General features: G+C 43.7%; 1 protein-coding gene across 2 annotated transcripts in view; it reads left to right on the plus strand.

The window, feature by feature from the left end:
- Positions 1 to 21,388, plus strand: part of KDM3B (lysine (K)-specific demethylase 3B) — a 66,828-nt gene that overhangs the window by 11,049 nt on the left and 34,391 nt on the right. The window contains exons 6-11 of one of the 2 annotated variants that reach the window (XM_011935301.1): positions 2,313 to 2,481; positions 2,580 to 2,912; positions 6,994 to 8,242; positions 9,149 to 9,350; positions 14,118 to 14,332; positions 15,692 to 15,844. In XM_011935301.1, coding sequence (XP_011790691.1) covers positions 2,467 to 2,481; positions 2,580 to 2,912; positions 6,994 to 8,242; positions 9,149 to 9,350; positions 14,118 to 14,332; positions 15,692 to 15,844 — 2,167 coding nt within the window. In that variant the 5' untranslated portion in view covers positions 2,313 to 2,466. Of the gene's footprint in view, positions 1 to 2,312; positions 2,913 to 6,993; positions 8,243 to 9,148; positions 9,351 to 14,117; positions 14,333 to 15,691; positions 15,845 to 21,388 lie in introns of both variants that reach the window. The other variant, XM_011935300.1, reaches the window with a different exon arrangement.

Genomic DNA, 21,388 nt, shown 5'->3' on the forward strand with positions numbered 1-21,388 from the left:
CAGATCACCTGAGGTCAGGAGTTTGAGACCAGCCTGGCCAACATGGTGAAACCTCGTCTCTACTAAAAAATAGAAAAATTAGGCCAGGCATGGTGGCTCACACTTGTAATTCCAGCACTTTGGGAGACTGAGGTGAGTAGATTACCTGAGGTCAGGAGTTCAAGACCAACCTGGCCAACATAGTGAAACCCTGTCTCTACTAAAAATACAAAAAATTAGCTGGGCGTGGTGGCAGGCACCTGTAGTCCCAGCTACTCAGGAGGCTGAGGCAGGAGAATCGCTCAAACCCGGGAGGCAGAGGTTGCCATGAGCTGAAATCACACCATTGCAATCCAGCCTGCATGACAAGAGTGAAACTCTGTCTCAAAAAAAATAAATTAATTAATTAACCGGGTGTGGTGGTGCACGCCTGTAGTCCCAACTACTGGGGAGGCTGAGGCAAGACAATCACTTGAACCCGTTAGGTGGAGCTTGCAGTGAGCCGAGATCATGCCACTGCACTCCAGCCTGGGCAACAGAGCAAGACTCCATCTCAGGAAAAAAAAAAAGGAAAGGCTTAGAAACTTAGATAGTATTACCAAAAGTATAGGGAAACAAAAATCTTGAGCTGTGCTTAACAGTTTTTTGTTTTGTTTTGTTTTATTTTTTTGAGAAAGAGTTTCCCTCTTGTTGCCCAGGCTGGAGGGCAATGGCACAATCTCGGCTCACTGCAACCTTCCCCTCCGGGTTCAAGTGATTCTCCTGCGTCAGCCTCCCCAGTAGCTGGGATTACAGGCATGCACCACCATGCCTGGCTGATTTTGTATTTTTAGTAGAGACGGGGTTTCACCATGTTGGCCAGGCTGGTCTCAAACTCCTGCCCTCAGGTGGATCTACCCACCTCAGCCTCTCAAAGTGCTGGGATTACAAGCATGAGCCAACACACCAGGCCTCCTTAAGAGGTTTATAGAAGACAGTTTAAGGAGAAAGGATGGTAATGAAGACAGCAAAAGAGGAAAAATACAGAAACTAGGACTGGCAAAAAGAAATTTTAAAATCTTTGAGTTTACATTGTAACAGCTATGATAATGATTACAATAAAGATATAGATCTGCAAAGAATTTATAAATATTGAAGGACGTAAGAGTACATTAACTAAGTTGGTAAATATTAATGGCTAAATAACTGTGTGTCACATATTACCACCCCCACACAAGTTTCTGAATAAAACCATCTGGAAGTTACCCAAATAATGCTAAAATGAATACTTGTTTCATGGTGGAATGCCAATCTAAAAAATGTTCCAGCTGTAACTTTGGTGCCCAAAGATTGCTCTAGACAATGTTAGCTGCATCCCATACCTGACTCCCTTCATTCTCAGGGAGAGAGTTTATTCAGAGATGGGAATTGCCCCTTCTAATCCTGTATCATCCTAGGTTGTTTTGGCCTCTTAAATAAGACACAAGTAAGATTTCATGAGGTAGTCTGAAATTACTAGAAGAAATACGAGATTTGCCTGTTTGGCCAGTGGTAGCCTGCTTTTTTCCCTTTCCTCTGTCTAATGCTTTGAAATAGGATCTGGGGATTGAGTTTTTACAGTGTCTACATGAGCGATCCAAACCTGTCTCTTTCAGGTTTTCTTTTCTTTATTCTATTTTACTTATTTATTTATTTATTTTGAGACAGAGTCTCGCTCTGTTACCAGGCTGGAGTGCAGTGGCGCCATCTCGGCTCACTGCAACGTCCGCCTCCCGGGTTCAAGTGATTCCCTTGCCTCAGCCTCCCGAGTTGCTGGGACTACAGGCATGTGCCACCACACCTGGCTAATTTTTTTATATTTCAGTAGAGATGGGGTTTCACCATGTTGGCCAGGATGGTGTCAATCTTCTGACATTGTGATCTGCCCGCCTCGGCCTCCCGAAGTGCTGGGATTACAGACATGAGCCACTGCGCCCAGCCCAGGTTCACTTTTCCTTTGGTCACAGACTCACAAATGTTGGTTTAGTGACTTCTCGTTAGAGAAGGTTCCCTATTTCAGTACTTAAAATGCAAGTTTCTTTCAAGCAAGGAAATAAATATGTAATAAAGTGAGTTATTTCGTCAAGGGGTAAGAGAAAGTTTGCCAAGTGAGTTAACCTCTGGTAACTATTATCTTGAATGTGTGTATATAAATTGAGTCACAGAAAGATTAGAGCTTTTAACAAAGGGGATGTTTTGGAACTTGGCAGTCTATGCCTGCTTTGTCTGCTTCTAGAGATGGGAAAGAGCTAATGGTATATGGTATTCACAGGATGAAGGTTTCCTTGTAATCTTTTTTGAATTTTGTTTTGTAGGGGGGTACGTTAAAAGCAGTAAAATCTTCCAAAGGAAAGAAGAAAAGAGAAAGCATAGAGGGTAAAGATGGCCGGAGGAGGAAAAGTGCTTCGGACTCTGGGTGTGACCCTGCATCAAAGAAATTAAAAGGAGACAGGGGTGAAGTAGACAGTAATGGGAGCGATGGAGGTGAGGCAAGCCGAGGGCCCTGGAAAGGAGGGAATGCCAGTGGAGAGCCAGGGCTGGATCAGAGAGCCAAGCAGCCACCGTCTACATTTGTCCCCCAGATTAACCGCAACATTCGCTTTGCCACTTACACCAAAGAAAACGGCAGGACTCTGGTGGTGCAGGATGAGCCTGTAGGTGGGGACACACCTGCATCTTTCACTCCGTATTCTACAGCCACAGGTCAGACACCTTTGGCCCCAGAGGTGGGTGGAGCCGAAAACAAAGAGGCAGGAAAAACACTGGAACAAGTTGGCCAGGGCATAGTGGCTTCCGCAGCTGTGGTCACTACCGCCAGCTCCACCCCAAACACAGTGAGGATCTCAGACACTGGCCTTGCAGCAGGGACTGTGCCAGAAAAACAGAAAGGCAGCCGGTCGCAGGCCTCGGGAGAGGTGAGTTACTTCAGGGGCAGATTTGCAAGATTTGGGTTTACTCTTTCGCCCTCCTTTATTGCTAACATTAAAAAACATTCAAGCGCCCCAGGGAAGGAGTATTTCTGAGATGTGCTTAAAATGTACTCTATGGAAGGCCTTTACTGCTCATTGGGTAAATGTGTATATTTTAATAACTGTATCAGCTCTTAAAAGGCACCGGAACAATTGGGTGAATCAAAAACTGATGATAAAACCTAATTTAAAGACATGTTAAAGTAGATCTGGTGGGGAATGTTTTAAGTTCAGTTATCTATTTAGTTCATATAGTGGTCAAGCCTCTACTAGGCCTATAAGAGGTGAGGTTAATGAATTACAGTATTGGTAATAGTGAATACTATAATTAAGGCTATGTGTGCAAGCCACCATTACCCTGTTTTCAATTCATCATTTTCTGTGATGTTTTCCCTTGAGGCTGAGTTAATTTCCATCATTTGATATGGCCATGAAAGGTTTTTTTCTCCCCAACTTCATCTTTTTAAGCCTTACCTGGAAAATTTGATGGATTTCATCACAACAGTATCTGATTTCCTTTGTTCTTTATCTGATATGCATATATTGTTGCTAAAATGGAACCTCTGTTAGATGTAAGTTAACATCAAGTTGTCTCCCTAATCCAAAATATCAAAATCACTATAATATAGTCTTTTTGACTAATTTTGGTCACCAAAATATGATTTATGGTGCTAGTCATCTTTTTTTTCCCAAACAGCTATTAACTCAAGCTAGAATATGAAATACAGAGATGAAATGGTTAGTGATTTTTAAAAATTATATATAGGAAACTACTGTATGCTAAGTACTGTATATTATATGTAAAGAATTGAAACCCCTGTTTGAAGGAGCTCACATCCTAAAACGGAATCATTTCAGATATAACAATGCCAGACAAAACATGACAAACATGACTTCTTTCCCTCTCCAACAAGTGCAGATTGTTAATCCCTAGTGTGCAGGGATAGGGAGGGAGATGAAATGTCCACACAGAAGAGGAGAGGGCCTGTAAATGCAAATTTCACACTGTTGATGGTTTGTGCTGTTAGTTGACCAGCATTCCTAAGATAACCAGGTGAGGATCTTATATGGATTTCCAGTGTAAATCGTCATAGTGTCTAAATTATTTTAAAAAAAGCTCCATGTCAAAGGCAGTGTGAATGTAAATGGGGCTTACAAAATAGACCAGGTTTTACATGCTATAAAAGAGACCCATTGAATGCTGCTACTCTTAGAGTAGCAAAGCTGAATATACGAAATTCATATTCAAAGAGTATTTTCTTTTAAACAGGTTGGGGAAATTTTTGTGACTATAAAATTTCTATAAAACATAGTCATGTTGCTATGTTTCTGTTTGGTTCTTCTTCTAGGATATGATTTAAAAGTATAGAAATGAGCCAGGCACAGTACAGCTCATACCTGTAATCCCAGCATTTTGGGAGGCTGAAGCAGGTGGATCACTAGGTCAGGAGATCGAGACCATCCTGGCTAACACGATGAAACCCCGTCTCTACTAAAAATACAAAACATTAGCCAGGCATGGTGGTGTGGGCGCTTGTAGTCCCAGCTACTCGGGAGGCTGAGGCAGGAGAATGGCGTGAACCCGAGGGGCAGAGCTTGCAGTGAGCTCTGCAAGTGAGATCGCGCCATTGCACTCCAGCCTTGGCAACAGAGTGAGACTCTGTCTCAAAAAAAAAAAAAACAAAAAACAAAAAGAAGCTGGGCTTGGTGGCATGTGTCTGTAATCCTAGCTACCCGGGAGGCTGAGGCAGGAGAATCACTTGAACCCGGGAGGCAGAGGTTGCAGTGAGCCAAGATTGTGCCACCACTCCAGCCTGGGTGACAGAGCGAGACTCCGTCTCAATAAATAAATAAATAAATGTGTGGAAATTAATGTTTTCATTACAATGCCTGATCTAAAATAAAGACAGCCAACAGGAAACTTCTTGCCCTAAAAACTGGGTTGAGATGAGTTTCTGATCACCTTTTTATAAGAAAAGGATTTGGAATTTAATCATTTGAAGGAAAATGAAAGACCGTCCAAATTATTTTTCATTCATGTGTGTATTTATTTTTAAAGGCTAACTTTAGGAGTGAAACATGAGCTACCCATGCTGGTTCCTTGAAGTCATGCAGGTATCAAGGCTCCTGGCCAAATCCTGCCTGTGAAGCAACAGTAGCACCTCAGGGCTGTGTCTGTTCTCTTTTTCTCTATTGTGGGGAGGGAGTTTAAGTCAATGCTTACTGGTTAGTAGGAAGATAAAGAAAAAAGGAGCTTTAATTTTTTAACTCTGAGATACCCTGAAGTAGTCTCTATAGCACAGACAGAGGCAAGCCTAGGTGGCCTGCTTGATTCTTATGTCTCTATGCTACCCCTCAAGGAAAGCCTGAATGTTAACTCCTCTTGTGTATTTAAAGAATAGTTTAATTAAAACTCTGTCCCATCTTTATAAGAGAATAGCCGTTTTGTTTATCGGGAATCCTTTTTTTTTAATTGTAGTAAAATATACATAATGTAAAACTTATGACTTTAAAATGTGCAATTCTGTGGCATTTAGTACATTTACAGTGTTGCAAAACTATGAAGACTATCTAGATCCAGAAATTTCATCACTCCAAAAGGAAAACTCCATATCCATTAAGTGGTGATGGAATAATTTTTATTTCCAGTGTTTTAAAGTGAATATTAAGGTATATCATCCTCTACTACTTGAAAGTATTCTATGTTGTGCAAGTCAAGTACTAGGATCCGGGTTTTATTAAATTAATAAATATTAAGTAAGGGCTCATACCTACCTATGGGTCTCTTTTCTCTCTCTCTCTCTCTCTCTCTGTGTGTGTATGTGTGTCCCTCTTGTCTATATCTGGGTACATTAATATATAGGAAAGTTCTTCCTTTTTTTTTTTTTGGGAGACGGAGTCTTGCTCTGTCGCCAGGCTGGAGTGCAATGGCGCGATCTGGGTTCACTGCAACCTCTGCCTCTGCCTCCTGGGTTCAAGCAATTCTCCTGCCTCAGCCTCCCGAGTAGCTGGGACTACAGCCACGTGCCACCATGCTCGGCTCATTTTTTGTGTTTTTAGTAGAGACAGGGTTTCACCATGTTGGCCAGGATGGTCTCGAACTCCAGACCTCGTGATCCACCCACGTCGGCCTCCCAAAGTGCTGGAATTACAGGCATGAGCCACCGCGCCAGGCCCCATTCTTTATACAGTCATTCACAAGCAGAAGTTAACATTTTGAAGGTAAAAGAAGGAAAGGAGAGTGTTTTATTATTTCATTCTTCAGTTACACTAAAAGCTTTTTTTGGGATATAATCAGTGTATACATTTATCCTCTTTGGTTTCTTATTAGATTCTAATTATAACAAAGGTCTTGGTAAATAGCTTACTTTCTTTGATTTTAGCATCTGTACGTCTAACATTAATTGAAGTAGATATTCAACTTGTAGGTTGACTTGAACCCATAAATAGATGCCCAAATCCAAAAGGGTCCATGTTGTGGACTTTAAGATTAATGAGGAGAACGCTTTTCTTTAATGTGCAGTAGGCTTGTCCTAGGATTAAAGCCACTTTTTGTAAAATGGGCAGTTTTACAGTAGCCCAAATAAATCAAAACTTTAACAGTAGTTCCCAAGGTCATTGAGATATATTAATATCACAGGGGTCACTGTGAAAGCTGGTGTCTATTCAGGAACCCTTTTCTCCAGTTCCTTAGAGGAGCTCTCCACTTCCAAATACATGCCAAAAAGCCTACATGGCCTTCTAGCACTGTGACAACCAATTGGATAACAACCAAGGGAATGGCAGGATGAGTGACATCCTGCTATCTCTGGTTCACCTTGCTAAAGATACCCTCAGTGTAGTCTGTTGCAGATTTCTTCCCACTGCTGGTGAACTCCAGTTACAAGAGCAGATCCATGGAATTGTAAAAGAGAAAAGTTGATTGACCCCCAAGAAATGTTGATATGGTGATAGTGAGGTCCAAGAAAGAGATCATCAGATTGTCGTAAGAAGCCAGCATCACTAATTCAGACTATCTTCCTTTCAGAATTCAAGAAATTCTATTCTGGCCTCTTCTGGATTTGGAGCACCTCTCCCTAGTTCATCGCAACCTTTGACTTTTGGAAGTGGAAGGAGCCAGTCTAATGGTGTTCTAGCCACAGAGAACAAACCTTTGGGCTTCTCTTTTGGCTGTAGCTCTGCACAAGAGGCTCAGAAAGACACTGATCTCTCCAAAAACTTGTTTTTTCAATGCATGTCCCAAACTTTACCTACCAGTAACTACTTCACTACTGTTTCAGAGAGTTTGGCAGATGATTCTTCTAGTCGGGACTCATTCAAACAAAGCCTTGAGAGCCTGAGCTCAGGCCTGTGTAAAGGCAGATCCGTTCTTGGAGCAGACACTAAGCCAGGCTCTAAGGCTGGCAGCTCTGTGGACCGGAAGGTGCCTGCAGAGTCCATGCCCACCCTCACTCCAGCCTTCCCACGGAGCCTCCTAAATACCCGTACCCCAGAGAATCATGAAAATCTATTTTTACAGCCCCCCAAATTGTCCCGAGAAGAGCCTTCTAATCCTTTCCTGGCATTTGTGGAGAAAGTTGAACACAGCCCTTTCAGCAGTTTTGCATCTCAGGCATCAGGTAGCTCCTCTTCTGCTACCACTGTCACCTCCAAGGTGGCACCCAGCTGGCCCGAGTCTCACTCCTCTGCAGATTCGGCATCTTTAGCAAAGAAGAAACCCCTCTTCATTACAACTGACTCCTCCAAGCTAGTATCTGGTGTTCTGGGCTCAGCTCTTACCACTGGGGGCCCAAGCCTCTCTGCCATGGGGAATGGCCGCTCCAGCTCGCCCACTAGCAGCCTCACTCAGCCCATTGAGATGCCAACTCTCTCCTCCAGCCCCACAGAGGAGAGGCCAACTGTGGGCCCTGGGCAGCAGGACAATCCCCTCCTCAAAACCTTTAGTAACGTCTTTGGCAGGCACTCAGGCGGCTTTCTGTCCTCCCCGGCAGATTTTTCACAGGAGAACAAAGCTCCTTTTGAAGCTGTGAAAAGGTTCTCACTGGATGAGCGAAGCTTGGCTTGCAGACAGGACTCGGACTCCAGCACCAACAGTGACCTGTCAGATTTGAGTGACTCTGAGGAACAGCTGCAGGCTAAGACAGGCCTGAAGGGGATTCCGGAGCACCTGATGGGGAAGCTGGGCCCCAATGGGGAGCGCAGTGCTGAGCTGTTGCTGGGCAAAAGCAAAGGGAAACAGACCCCCAAGGGCCGGCCTCGGACCGCCCCCCTGAAAGGTGATCCTGCTGGGGCTGTATTTGGGCTTTGCTCTGGCACTGGGCTCAAATGCAGCAGAGCTTAACTCTCCATCAAAGTGAGGGCCTCTGCTGCACAAGCTCTGTAATCTCATAGAATTACAGAGCCAAGAGGACCTGGCAGAGGCCCCTCGTCAGACCTGGTTCAGGGCAGGATTGCATCTAAACCAGCACTGTAAGAGGGGTATCTGTCCCATATAATGATAATACCCCAAAGGAGGACTCTTGATCTTCCTTGGCAGTCAGTTATTTTTGGTCAGGAACTATTTCTTTGCATTTGTCTCATCCCTTTTTACTTCACTTTGGCTCATCCTCTTTACTTCAGAGGGGTTACTGGGAACTGGTATCCATTCCCACATAGCAGACATTTGTAGACGTGATGAAGCAGAGAGAATCACCCCTCAGTTTGCTTCTCTCTGAAACCTACATAAGGATTTTAACAGCTCTATCAAAATCCATTAACTTCTGTGGTGTGAGGTTATGGTCCAGAAGCATGTAAAACAAAGTCTTGTGGTAAAAGCGTCTGTTTTCAATAGGAATTGCTATGTTGTGGGAGCTCAAGAGGTCCTGATGAACAGAATAGCCATATCGTGAGAGACTAGAGGCAGGTGATGGCTATATTCTGCCTTCTTGTGTTTTTCACACCCATATGCAAAGTTGTTTCTCCTTAGTGTGGCACTTCCCACAAGTTCTGCATGGTTCTTAGCTCCCAATGGAAGCTTCTTTGCTCCTTGCTTTCCCTTCAAGAATGGACATAATAGGTACATGCCCAAGCAGGGAAAGAAGTAGCACCCCAGGTCAGGACAAATGTCTGTCCCCAAAAGAATCATGCTATTGGTTCCTGTTTACACCCCATGACAAACTTTTCTTCTGTTCACCTTGCCACAGTTGGCCAGTCAGTGCTGAAAGATGTAAGCAAAGTGAAGAAGCTGAAGCAATCTGGAGAGCCCTTCCTACAGGATGGGTCATGCATCAACGTGGCACCTCATCTGCACAAGTGTCGTGAATGCCGCCTGGAGCGGTACCGGAAGTTTAAGGAACAGGAGCAAGATGATTCTACTGTAGCCTGCCGTTTCTTTCACTTCCGGAGGTACCCAGACTCCTGTTTTCCTCGTTTGCCACTTTTCACTAGTGACACATAACTTTTACTCTTTCTCTAAAAGTCTATAAACATGTTTCATCGTCTTGGTCTTTGCTTTCCTCAACTGCTTTGCTCTCAGTGTCTGTGAAGAGACTCTAGCATAGTAGTCACTTAGTTGTTTGGATTGTAAAATGACATGTGGTTTTGTCCTTGGAGAATTGAAATTGAGCAGTTTTAGCTGTAGCTCTGTGCTGTTCCCTGAGCTATTCCTAACTTGGGTTGGTTCTATTTGAAACCACTATTATAAGCAGAAGGACTGCATTTCATATTATGGATCTGCCTGACTGCTTATTCCTCCTCAGTGCTAGAGTAACTTGAGTCATGTTAAAAAGAAGGGAAAATAAGATTTGGAGATAATGTGAAACATCTTTGAAGTAGATATAACTGATGAAAATCTGGGAATATCATCTGCTTTTACCAAACAACATCTCTTTAGTTACTTTCCTTCTGCTTGATAAACTTAGAAGGGGAGTTTCTTCTGAGTGACCTTTCAAGAATCTTTAATTTTAAAGTAAATCTAAATGGTTTATCAATATGGTGTGGATTCACTTAGCAAATGTTTATTGAGCATTTAATGTGTGCTAACCCTTGTTCTGGCCATTGAGTATTCAGCAGTGAACAACAAAAAAATCAAATTTCAGCCCTCAGAAGGTTGGGGAGGCAGACAGTAAATAAGGAAAAAGGCCAAGCATGATTACACGCCTTTAATTCCAGCACTTTGGGAGGCCGAAGCAGAAGGATCACTTGAGACCAGCATGGGCAACATAGTGAGACCTTGTCTCCACAGAAAATTTTAAAAATTAGCCGAGTGTGGTGGCACACACCTGTAATTCCAGCTACTCAGGAGGCTGAGGTGGGAGGATCACTTGAGCCCGGGAGGTCGAGGGTGCATTGAGCCTTGATTGTACCACTGCACTCCAACCTTAGAAGCAATGCAAGGCTCTCTCTAAAAGAAAAATAAAAAATGATATGTCAGCTGATAATAACTATGAGAAAAATAAGGAAAGAAGATTGAAGTGTGCGGAGGCTAGAGAGGCTACAGTTTTAAACAGGATGATTTGAGAAAGTGAGAGTTGAAGAACAGCCTGCAGGAGGTGAAGGAATACACCATACTGTGACAGGTATTCCAGACAGTTGCAAGCATCCCAAAGCTGGAATATTTCTGGTGTGTCCATAAAGTTAGGTTGCTAAAATAGAATAAGCAAAGAAGGAAAAGGAGTTGAGGTGAATGAGTTAATGATGGGACCAAATTTTAAAAGGCTATTCCAAAGGCCTTGGTTTTTACTCTGATGAGAAGTCATTGGAGGCCTTAAACTGATGAGTGACACTGATTAATGTTTTAAAAGGCCACTTTGGCCACCTTCTTGAGAATAGGTTATGTAGAGGCAAGGGCAGAAGCAGAAAAGTTAGGAGGCTGTTGGAATTATCCAAGTGAGAAATAATGGGGCTTGGACCAGGGAGATAGTGATGGACATGATGAAAAGTGGTTGAAGATAGAACAGACATAATTTTCTGATGAATTAGATGTGAAGTATGAAAGAAAGGACTTAAGGATGATTCTGTGTCTGGTTCTAGGTATGTCTTTTGGCCTAAAAATAGGAAGAATGAGATTGCCATTTACTGATAAAGAGATTCTTTAGGGAAAAGCAGGTTTGGGGAGGAAAAGGGGGAGTTTTAACTTGGCCGTGTTAAATTTGAGATGCCTGTTAGATTTTCAAAGGTGAGATACTGAGAAGGCAGCTGGAGATACAGCTCTAGAGTTAGGGGAAGGGGTCCTACTGAAGATATACATTTGGATATCACCAGGTATTTAAAGCTATCAATCTAAGTGAAATCAGAGGATAGATAAAGAAGAATAGCAGTCCAGGGACCAAACTCTAGTACTCTCCAATGTTTAGAGGTGAGAAAGATGGAAGCAACTAGTAAAGGAGACTGAGAAAGAACAGCTAGTGAAATAGCAGGAAAACTAGGCAGTGAGGTATCCCAGAAGACACTAAAAGAAAGTATTTCCAGGAAGGAATAATGAACTGTGTCAAGTGTTGCTGACTTGGATGGGGGCGATAGCTCACGCTTGTAATGCCAGGACTTTGGGAGGCTAAGGTTGAAGGATCACTTGAGGCCAGCAGTTTGAGACCATCCTGAACAATGTAGTGAGACCCTGTCTCTACAAAAAAATAATAATAATAATTTTTTTTTTTTTGAGATGGAGTCTTGCCCTGTTGCCCAGGCTGCAGTCTTGCCTATTGCCCAGGCTGGCGTGGTCTCGGCTCACTGCAACCTCTGCCTCCTGGGTTCAAGCGATTCTGCTGCCTCAGTCTCCTGAGTAGCTGGGATTACAGGTGCGCGCCACCACGCTCGGCTAATTTTTTGTATTTTTGGTAGAGATAGGGTTTTACCACGTTGGCCATGCTGGTCTTGAACTCCTAACCTGAGGTGATCGGCTTGCCTCAGCCTCCCAAAGTGCTGGGATTATAGGTGTTAGCCACTGTGCCTGGCACAAAACAATTTTTAATAAAAAAGTAAAAATGTTGCTGACAGGTCATGTTACATATGAACTAGAAGTGACTGATTTAGCAAGGTAGAATTACCTTATCAAAATAGTTTTGGTAGATTAGTAGGGGAAGTGCCTGATTGTAGGGAAGAAAATTTAAGGGAAAGGAACCTATGGCAATGAGTATAGACAACTCTTTTTTTTTTTTTTTTTTTTTTGAGATGGAGTCTCGCTTTGTTGCCCAGGCTGGAGTGCAGTGGCGCGCAATCTCAGCTCACTGCAAGCTCTGCCTCCTGGGTTCACGCCATTCTCCTGCCTCAGCCTCCCGAGTAGCTGGGACTACAGGCGCCCACTACCACGCTTGGCTAATTTTTTGTATTTTTAGTAGAGACGAGATTTCACCGTGTTAGCCAGGATGGTCTCAATCTCCTGATCTCATGATCTGCCCACTTCAGCCTCCCAAAGTGCTGGGATTACAGGCGTGAGCCACCGTGCTTGGTCGAGTATAGACAGCTCTTCAGAGAAACTTTGCTGAAGCAGATAAATGGAGGGAGGGTATGGCTTGAGAGGATTTTTGTGGTAGAAATTGGAGCGAATTTATATGCTGGCAACAGTGATCTGATAGAGAAGAAAATAGATGATATTGAAAAGAGAGGAGAGATTTAGTGGAGAAATGTCTTTGGGTTGCAGAAAAGTGATAGGATGTAGCAGGAGATATTGGCCTTTGCTGATTCAGAGCAGCAGGAAATCATACAGAATACGTGGGCCAAGTTGCAGGTAAGTGTGGTAGTGTCATGGTGGGAGCTTGTGGAAGCTGTCTTCTGGCTCCTGTTTTCTCAGTGGAATAGAAAGCAAGGTCCTCACGGGGGAAGTAATAGTGGAGGTATGAATAGAAGGAAAGTATGAAAATAGGCATCTAGGAGAGGGAGTGCACCAAGAAACTGTATCATGACTGTCAGGCAATATTAAGGACTCACCTGAGGTAGGCAGACATGAATTTAAAGTGTTAAAAGTCCAGGCACAGTGGCTCATGCCTATAATCTGGACACTTTGGAAGGCCGAGGTGGGCAGATCGCTTAAGCCCAGGTATTTGAGATTGGCCTGGGCAACATGGCAAGACCCTGTCTCTACAAACAGTTTTAAAAAATGAAAAATTAGGCCAGGCGCAGTGGCTCACACCTGTAATTCCAGCACTTTGGGAGGCTGAGGCAGGCGGATCACAAGGTCAGGAGATCGAGACCATCCTGGCTTAACACGGTGAAACCCCGTCTCTGCTAAAAATACAAAAAATTAGCTGCGCGTGGTGTCAGGCGCCTGTAGTCCCAGCTACTGGGGAGGCTGAGGCAGGATAATGCCGTGAACCCCGGAGGAGGAGCTTGCAGTGAGCCAAGATCGCGCCACTACACTCCAGCCTGGGTGGCAGAGCGACACTCTGTCTCAAAAAAATAAAATAAAATAAAAAATTAGCTGGATGTGGTGGCATGTGCCTATAGTCCCAGCTACTTGGGAAGCTGAGGTGGCAGGATTGTTTGAGCCCAGGAGGTCAAGGCTGCAGTGAGCTGTGATGGCACCACTGTGCTCCAGCCTGGATGACAGAGCGCAACTTTGTCTCCAAAAAATAAATAGTTATAACGAAAGTGGCTCTGTGTTGGCCGGGAGTGGTGTGGTTCATGCCTGTAATCCCAGCACTTTGAAAGGCCAAGGCAGGCAGATTACTTGACATCAGTAGTTCAAGACCAGCCTGGGCAACGTGGTGAAACCCTGTCTCTACTAAAATTACAAAAATTAGCTGGTGGCTTGCGCCTGTAGTCCCAGCTACTCAAGAGGCTGAGGCAGGAGAATTGATCGAACCCGGGAGGTGGAGGTTGCAGTGAGCCAAGATCATGCCACGGCACTCTAGCCTGGGTGACAGAGCAAGACTCTGTATTAAAAAAAAAAACCAAACTGGAAAGTGGGTCTGTGTTTTTCTCTGGTCGCATTCAGCAGTATGGGTGCAGCAGGTGTAAAACAGGTAAATGGAAGAACTAAGAGCAACTCTGGGACAACTTTTTAAAGAATCTAGACCTACTAAATGTTACGTTAACAAGCTTTACTATTAGCAGAGAATGCATACTGTTTTGGTCAACTTTGGTGAAAATTCTTAGTCTGATTCCTGTTGTCTCAGTTTAGGTGTGTGTTAGTTTGCATTGCTACTGCAATTTACCATGTATTTGATCATGTCTCAGGTTGATCTTCACTCGAAAGGGGGTACTCCGTGTGGAGGGGTTTCTAAGCCCCCAGCAAAGTGACCCTGATGCCATGAACCTGTGGATTCCCTCTTCCTCCCTAGCAGAAGGGATAGATCTAGAGACCTCAAAATACATCCTGGCCAATGTTGGGGACCAGTTCTGCCAGCTCGTAATGTCTGAGAAGGAGGCGATGATGATGGTGGAGCCGCACCGTAAGTCACCTTCTCACTTGTCTTCCAGGTGCTCCTAGTGAAAAACTTCTATTTTCTTTCACTTAAAGGGAGGATTGGGGACAGTAGCAGATGGCATTTTCTATGAATGAATTAAGACTGATAAGATTTCTCTTTGTAACAACCTGTAGTTGAGACCTTAACTATATCCAGCAGACCTCATTCTTTCAGTCTTTGGCAATTAACCAAAATCTCCTTCTCTGCTTGCCTTTCATTTTTGTAGCACAACAGCCATAACATCCATTTGAATTCCCATTTGGGTTTGCTTCATTCTGAGTATTTTCAGTTTGCTTTGAACCAATTTCTATTAATAAGCTGTATGGTTTGTAAATAGATGGTGTGCTACTAGGTGCCATGTTTCATACCTAGAACCCACATTATTCATGCATTTCAAATATTTCCATGTCTGTAAGATACTATGCCCTATTTTCCAGACTAAGAAAAATTATACTGTGAAATTATATCCTAAATTTCGTTTGTTTGTTTTTTTTTTGAGACGGAGTCTCACTCTGTCACCCAGGCTGGAGTGCAGTGGCGCCATCTTGGCTCACTCCAACCTCCACCTCCTGGGTTCACACCATTCTCCTGCCTCAGCCTCCTGAGTAGCTAGGACTACAGGCGCCCACCACCATGCCTAGTTAATTTTTTGTATTTTTAGTAGAGACAGGATTTCACTGTGTTAGCCAGGATGGTCTCGTCTCCTGACCTCGTGATCCGCCTGCCTCGGCCTCCCGAAGTGCTGGGATTACAGGCATGAGCCACTATGCCTGGCCCTATATTCTAAATTTCAAGAGAGGAATCCTCTTATTTTGAAACTCTCCCAGTTAAAAATTTTTCAATTCCAGCTGGGCACAGTGGCTCATGCCTGGAATCTCAGAACTTTGGGAGGCAGAGGCAGGCGGATCATGAGGTTAGGAGTTCGAGACCAGCCTAACCAACATGGTGAAACCCCTTCTCTACTAAAAATACAAAATTTAGCTGGGCTTGGTGGCGGGTGCCTGTAATCCCAGCTACTTGGGAGGCTGAGGCAGGCAAATCGTTTGAACCCGGGAGGCGGAGGTTGCAGTGAGCCAAGATTGTGCCGTTGCACTCCAGCCTGGGTGGCAGGGCGAGACTCCGTCTCAAAAAAAAAAAAGTTATAAATAAGTTGTACAGTCAGTTTGTTCAGAAATACTAGAAATTCTTGTATTTAGTTTCTCCCACAGTTATAGAAACACAGACTTCGTGAATCTTTGAGTTTTATTGCTGAACAAAATAACTTGAGTAGGGAATCAGTGGGTCTGGGGTCTTTTGCTATTGGTCAGGATGATCAATGCCAATTCTGTTTTGTCTTTCCACCAGAGAAAGTGGCATGGAAGCGAGCCGTGCGTGGTGTACGGGAGATGTGTGATGTGTGTGAAACAACTCTCTTCAACATCCACTGGGTTTGTCGCAAATGTGGATTTGGGGTCTGCCTTGACTGTTACAGGCTCAGGAAAAGCCGGCCACGCAGTGGTAAGTAAACATTGTCCTGTGCAGCTTGAAAGGTAACCTGGAGGTATGTCCTTGGTGTTGTGGGATTTGAAAATTGAGGCAGGAATGGGCTTATGTCTCTCTTTAGCTACTTGGCTTCATTCAACTTTGTTGTATTGTAAGATCTTAAAATGGCAAATACTTAGCCTAGGAAGGCTGAAACAGGACAAGAAGGATTATTAATTTTCCCTTGTTTTGTTTTGTTTTTGTTTTTGTTTTAAGGCAGGTTCTCGCTCTGTCACCCAGGTTGGAATGCAGCAGCACAATCACAGCTTACTGCACCCTTGACCTCCTAGGCTCAAGAGATCCTCCTCGACCTCTCAGAGTGCTGAGAATCACAGGCATGAGCCACCGTACCTGTGTTTTTTTAAAATAACATCTTTATTGAGGTATAATTCACATGCCATAAAATTCACCCCTTTTAATGTGTACAAGGCTTAGTGTGGTGGCTCATGCTTGTAATTCCAGCACTTTGAGAGGTTGAGATAGGAGGATCACTTGACGCCAGGGGTTTGAGACCAGTCTGGGCAACACAGCAAGACCCCATCTCTACAAAATAAAATATAATTAGCTAGCTAGACGTAGTGGCACATGCTTGTAGTCATAGCTACTCAGGAGGCTGAGGCAGGAGGATCACCTGAGCTCAGAGCATGAGGTTATAGTAAGCTGTGATCATGCCACTGCATTCCAGCCTGGACAGCAGAGTGAGACCTGTCTAAAAATCAATTAATTAATTAATTAAGTAAATCTACAAGGTTGTACAGCCATTACCATTATCTAATTCCATTTTCATCACCCCACACCCCACCTGACAACCCATACCTATTATCAGTCACTCCCCATTCCTCCTCAGCCCTTGGCATCCGCTAGTCTGCTTTTCTCTTTTTTTTTTTAGACTAATGCTATTTTAACAAGTAGTCTGCTTTTTGTCTCTGTAGATTTGCCTATTCTGGACATGTCATAAAAATAGAATCGGCCAGGCGCCATGGCTCATGCCTGTAATCCCAGCACTTTGGGAGACCAGGGCAGGCAGATCCCAAGGTCAGGAGTTCAAGACCAGCCTGGCCAATATGGTGAAACCCTGTCTCTACTAAAAACACGAAAATTAGCCGGGCGTGGTGGTGTGTGCCTGTAATCCCAGCTCCTCGAGAGGCTGAGGCAGGAGGGTCGCTTGAACCTGGGAGATGGAGGTTGCAGTGAGCTGAAATCACACTGCTGCACTCCAGCCTAGGCAACAGAGCAAGACTTCATCTCAAAAAAAAGAAAAGAAAATCATACACTATTGTGTCTAGTGCATAGCTGAGTAACTTGCTAAACAATCTGATTCTTCCAAGGCTTGCTTTATACTTTGTTATGCCTTCTGTGACTAGCCCTTTTCACTTAGTGTAATGTTTTAAAGTTTCATCTGTGTTTTAGCACACGTGAACCATTCATCATTCCTTTGCATTGCCAAATAATACTCCTTTTTTGGATATACTACATTTTGTTTATTTACCAGTTGATGGACTTTCGGGTTGCCTCCACATTTGGCTATCATGAATAGTGCTACTGTGAACATTTGTGTACAGTTTTTTTGTGTGAATTTATGGTTGCATTTCTCTTGAGTATATATATATAGGAGTGGAATTGTCTAGGGCATATGACAGTTCTACTTTTAACCTTTTGAGGAACTGCCAGACTATACTTTAAAGTAGCTGCAGTGTTTTACAATCCCACCAGCAATGTATGAGGGAATTTTCCACATTCTTGCCAACACTTATCCTTTGTCTTTTTTGTTACAGCCATCACAGTGGCTGTGAAGTAGTATCTCATTGTGTCGTTTTGATTTGCTTTCCCCTGGTGACTAATGATGTTGAGTATCTTTTCTTGTGCTTTTTTTTTTCTTTTCTTTTTTTTTGTTTGTTTTTAAGAAAGGGTCTCGCTTTGTCGGTCAGGCTGGAGTGCAGTGGCATGATCGTGGCTCATTGCAGCCTCATCCTCCTGGGCCCAAGCAGTTCTCCCATCTAAGCTTCCTGCATAGCTGGGACTACAGGCATGTGCTACCATGCCTGGCTTATTTTTTTTGGTAGAGATGGAGTCTTGCTACATTGCCCAGTCTGGTCTCTAATTCCCAGGCTCAAGTGATCCTCCTGCCTTGGCCTCCCAAACTACTGGAATTATAGGTGTGAGTCACTGTGCCCAGCCATTTGTTTATTTTCTTGTGAAAAATGTCTGTTCAAATTATTTGCTGCCCTTGGTTCTTGCTTTATCTTATTACATGCCAAAAACCCTCCTTACCCCTGACTTTTACATTCTTCCCTCTTCAGAGGTACAATATAATCATTGTACAATGGTTTAGAGTTTAGGCTACTGTGATGTGACACCTATTTCTACCTCTTATTGTACCAACGATTGTATTTTGGGCTACTTAATCCTGCAAAGCCTCAGGTTTCTTGTCTGCAAAACAAAGGTATCAGTACTTCCCTCACAGCTTTGTTGTTTTGAATGAGATGTTGTATGTAACGTGGTTAGAACAGGAGCTGACGGCCGGGCGCGGTGGCTCAAGCCTGTAATCCCAGCACTTTGGGAGGCCGAGACGGGCGGATCATGAGGTCAGGAGATCGAGACCATCCTGGCTAACCCGGTGAAACCCCGTCTCTACTAAAAAATACAAAAAACTAGCCGGGCGAGGTGGCAGGCGCCTGTAGTCCCAGCTACTCGGGAGGCTGAGGCAGGAGAATGGCGGGAACCCGGGAGGCAGAGCTTGCAGTGAGCTAAGATCCGGCCACCGCACTCCAGCCTGGGTGACAGAGCCAGACTCTGTCTCAAAAAAAAAGAACAGGACCTGACACCCACCAGGTATTCCATAAATGTTAGCTGCTAGAGTATTCTCCTCCCGCCCATGAAAGATTAACTGCCGCAGGAATTGCCCTCCTGCCATAAACAGTGAGAAAATTAGATAAAATATATGAAACCACAGTTTTTGACATCGAACAACAGGCAACATGGGACTGCTATCTCTGAGAGAAGGGGAAAAAACAAGGTGATCCCTACAGTTGCCCTGGCTTACTGCTTAGGTACAGTTTCTAGCTACAGCAAGGGAAAGAGAACCGAAACAGAAACTGCCAACCTTACTGACTAGAGACAGAGATGACAGTCTGAGAAGAGTAAGGCAAAGTGCTGAAAAGGTTGGAACTGCACAGAGATCTACAGAGAGCCCCTTGGTTTTTTTGCCTATGTAGTAATCTGTGCATGAATGAGATGAAACTCCACAAAGCCCAAGATGGAACCTTCAGAAAGCAGTCGACTGAATAATTCACAAAATTCATGATTTGTATTCCCACCAGCCAATGTGAAGAGTAGTGGGACTAATTTAGTCTCAGAATAAAAACTATTCTGGAGTCTCCATAACAAAGTATAAAGCAAGCCTTGGAAGAATCAAACTGATCAGCAAGTTACTTAATTGTGCACCACACTAACACCAAATACCCTTTAAAAGAATAAAGGAGCATCCTTCAAACAAAACCCATTACCCAGAAAAATAAGTCACAAAGCCTTGCATTTAATCAGTAATTATCAAGTGTGCAAAAATACCAACTTACATGACCAGTAAGCCGAGGAGGGGTAATCAATCAATAGGAAAAAACCGCAGAATGACAGTGAAATAGAATAGAAAAGAACCAGCCTGGCACAGTGGCTCATGCCTGTAATCTCAGAACTTTGGGAGGCCCAGGCAGGTGGATAACCTGAGGTCAGGAGTTCGAGACCAGCCTGTCCAACATGGTGAAACCCTGTCCACGAAAAATACAAAAAATTAGTCAGGCATGGTGGCGGGTGCCTGTAATCCCAGCTACTCGGGAGGCTAAGGCAGGAAAATCACTTGAATCTGGGAGGTAGAGGTTGCAGTGAGCCAAGATCATGCCATTGCACTCCAGCCTGGGCAACAAGAGCGAAACTCTGTCTCAGGAAAAAAAAAAAAAAAAAAAGAATAGAAAAGAACCTTAAGCCAGGTATGGGGGCTCACACCTGTAATCCCAGCACTTTGGGAGGCTGAGGTAGGAGGATCACTTACGCCCAGGAGTTCACTTCCAGCCTGGGCAATATAGCAAGACCCCATTTCAACCAAAAAAAAAAAAAAAGAACTTTAATGTAGCTACTATACATCTTATTATACATATGATTAAGGATTTAAAGAAAAACATGATGTGATGAGGAGAGAAAAAGAAGATATATAAAGGCCCAAATGAAAACTTACAGAGATGAAAAATATCTCCGATATTTACACCAGATGAGATTAACAGCAGATTTGATAATATAGAAGAAAAAAAAAGACTAAACTTGCAGACACGACAAAAGAAACTATCTAAAACAAAGCACAGAGAAAAATGACCTACATTTCTTAATTGAAGAATGCTTTGTAGAGCTGCAGGAAATATCAGGTGGTCTACCAAACATACAAGTAGAGTTTCAGAAAGAAAGAGTGGGAGAGCAGAAACAGAAAAAATATTTAAATAAAACCAAAAAATTTCCAGATTTGGTGAAAATTATGTACAGACAAAATTAACAAATTCCAAACAGTAGAAGCATTAAGAAAACCACACCAAAGCACATTTTGTGTAGAGTAACAGATAAAAATGAAAGCCTGGATGGGTGCCGTGGCTCATGCCTGTAATCCCAGCACTTTGGGAGACCAAGGTGGGTGGATCACCTGAGGTCAGGAGTTGGAGACCAACCTGGCCAATATGGTGAAATCCTGTCTCTACTAAAGATACAAAATTAGCCGGGTGTGGTGGCGCATGCCTGTAGTCCCAGCTACTCGGGAGGCTGAGGCAAGAGAATCGCTTGAACCTGGGAAGCGGAGGTTGAGGTGAGCCGAGGTCGTGCCATTGCACTTCAGCCTGGGCAACAAGAGCAAAACTCCGTCTCAAAAAAAAAAAAAAAAGAATGACAGCCAATTTGTCAGAAGTCCTATAGGCCAGAAGACAACAGAAAACAATGGAATGAACTTTTTGTTTTGTTTTGTTTTGTTTTTCTTTTTTTTTTCTTGAGATGGAGTCTCACTGTCGCCCAGGCTAGAATGCAGGGGCGCGATCTCGGCTCACTACAATCTCCGCCTCCTGAATTCAAGCTATTCTCCTGCCTCAGCCCCTTCAAGTAGCTGGGATTATAGGCGTGTGCCACCATGCCCTGCTAAATTTTTTTTTTTTTTTGTATTTTTAATAGAGTCAGGGTTTTGCCATGTTAATTAATCAGGCTCGTCTCAAACTCCTGATTACAGATGTGAGCCACTGTGCCCAGCCTACAAATTTTTTTTTTTTTTTTTTGAGACGAAGTGTTACACTGTCAACCAGGCTGGAGTGCGGTGGTGCGATCTCAGCTCACTGCAACCTCTGCCTCCCAGGTTCAAGTGATTCTGCTGCCTCAGCCTCCCAAGTAGCTGGGATTACAGGTTACTGCCACCACGCCTGGCTAATTTTTTGTACTTTTAGTAGAGATGGGGTTTCACTATGTTAGCAGGCTGGTCTTGAACTCCTAACCTCATGATCT

The sequence above is a fragment of the Colobus angolensis genome, unplaced genomic scaffold, assembly GCF_000951035.1.
Source record: "Colobus angolensis palliatus isolate OR3802 unplaced genomic scaffold, Cang.pa_1.0 Scaffold142, whole genome shotgun sequence".
Classification (NCBI taxonomy): Eukaryota; Metazoa; Chordata; class Mammalia; order Primates; family Cercopithecidae; genus Colobus; species Colobus angolensis.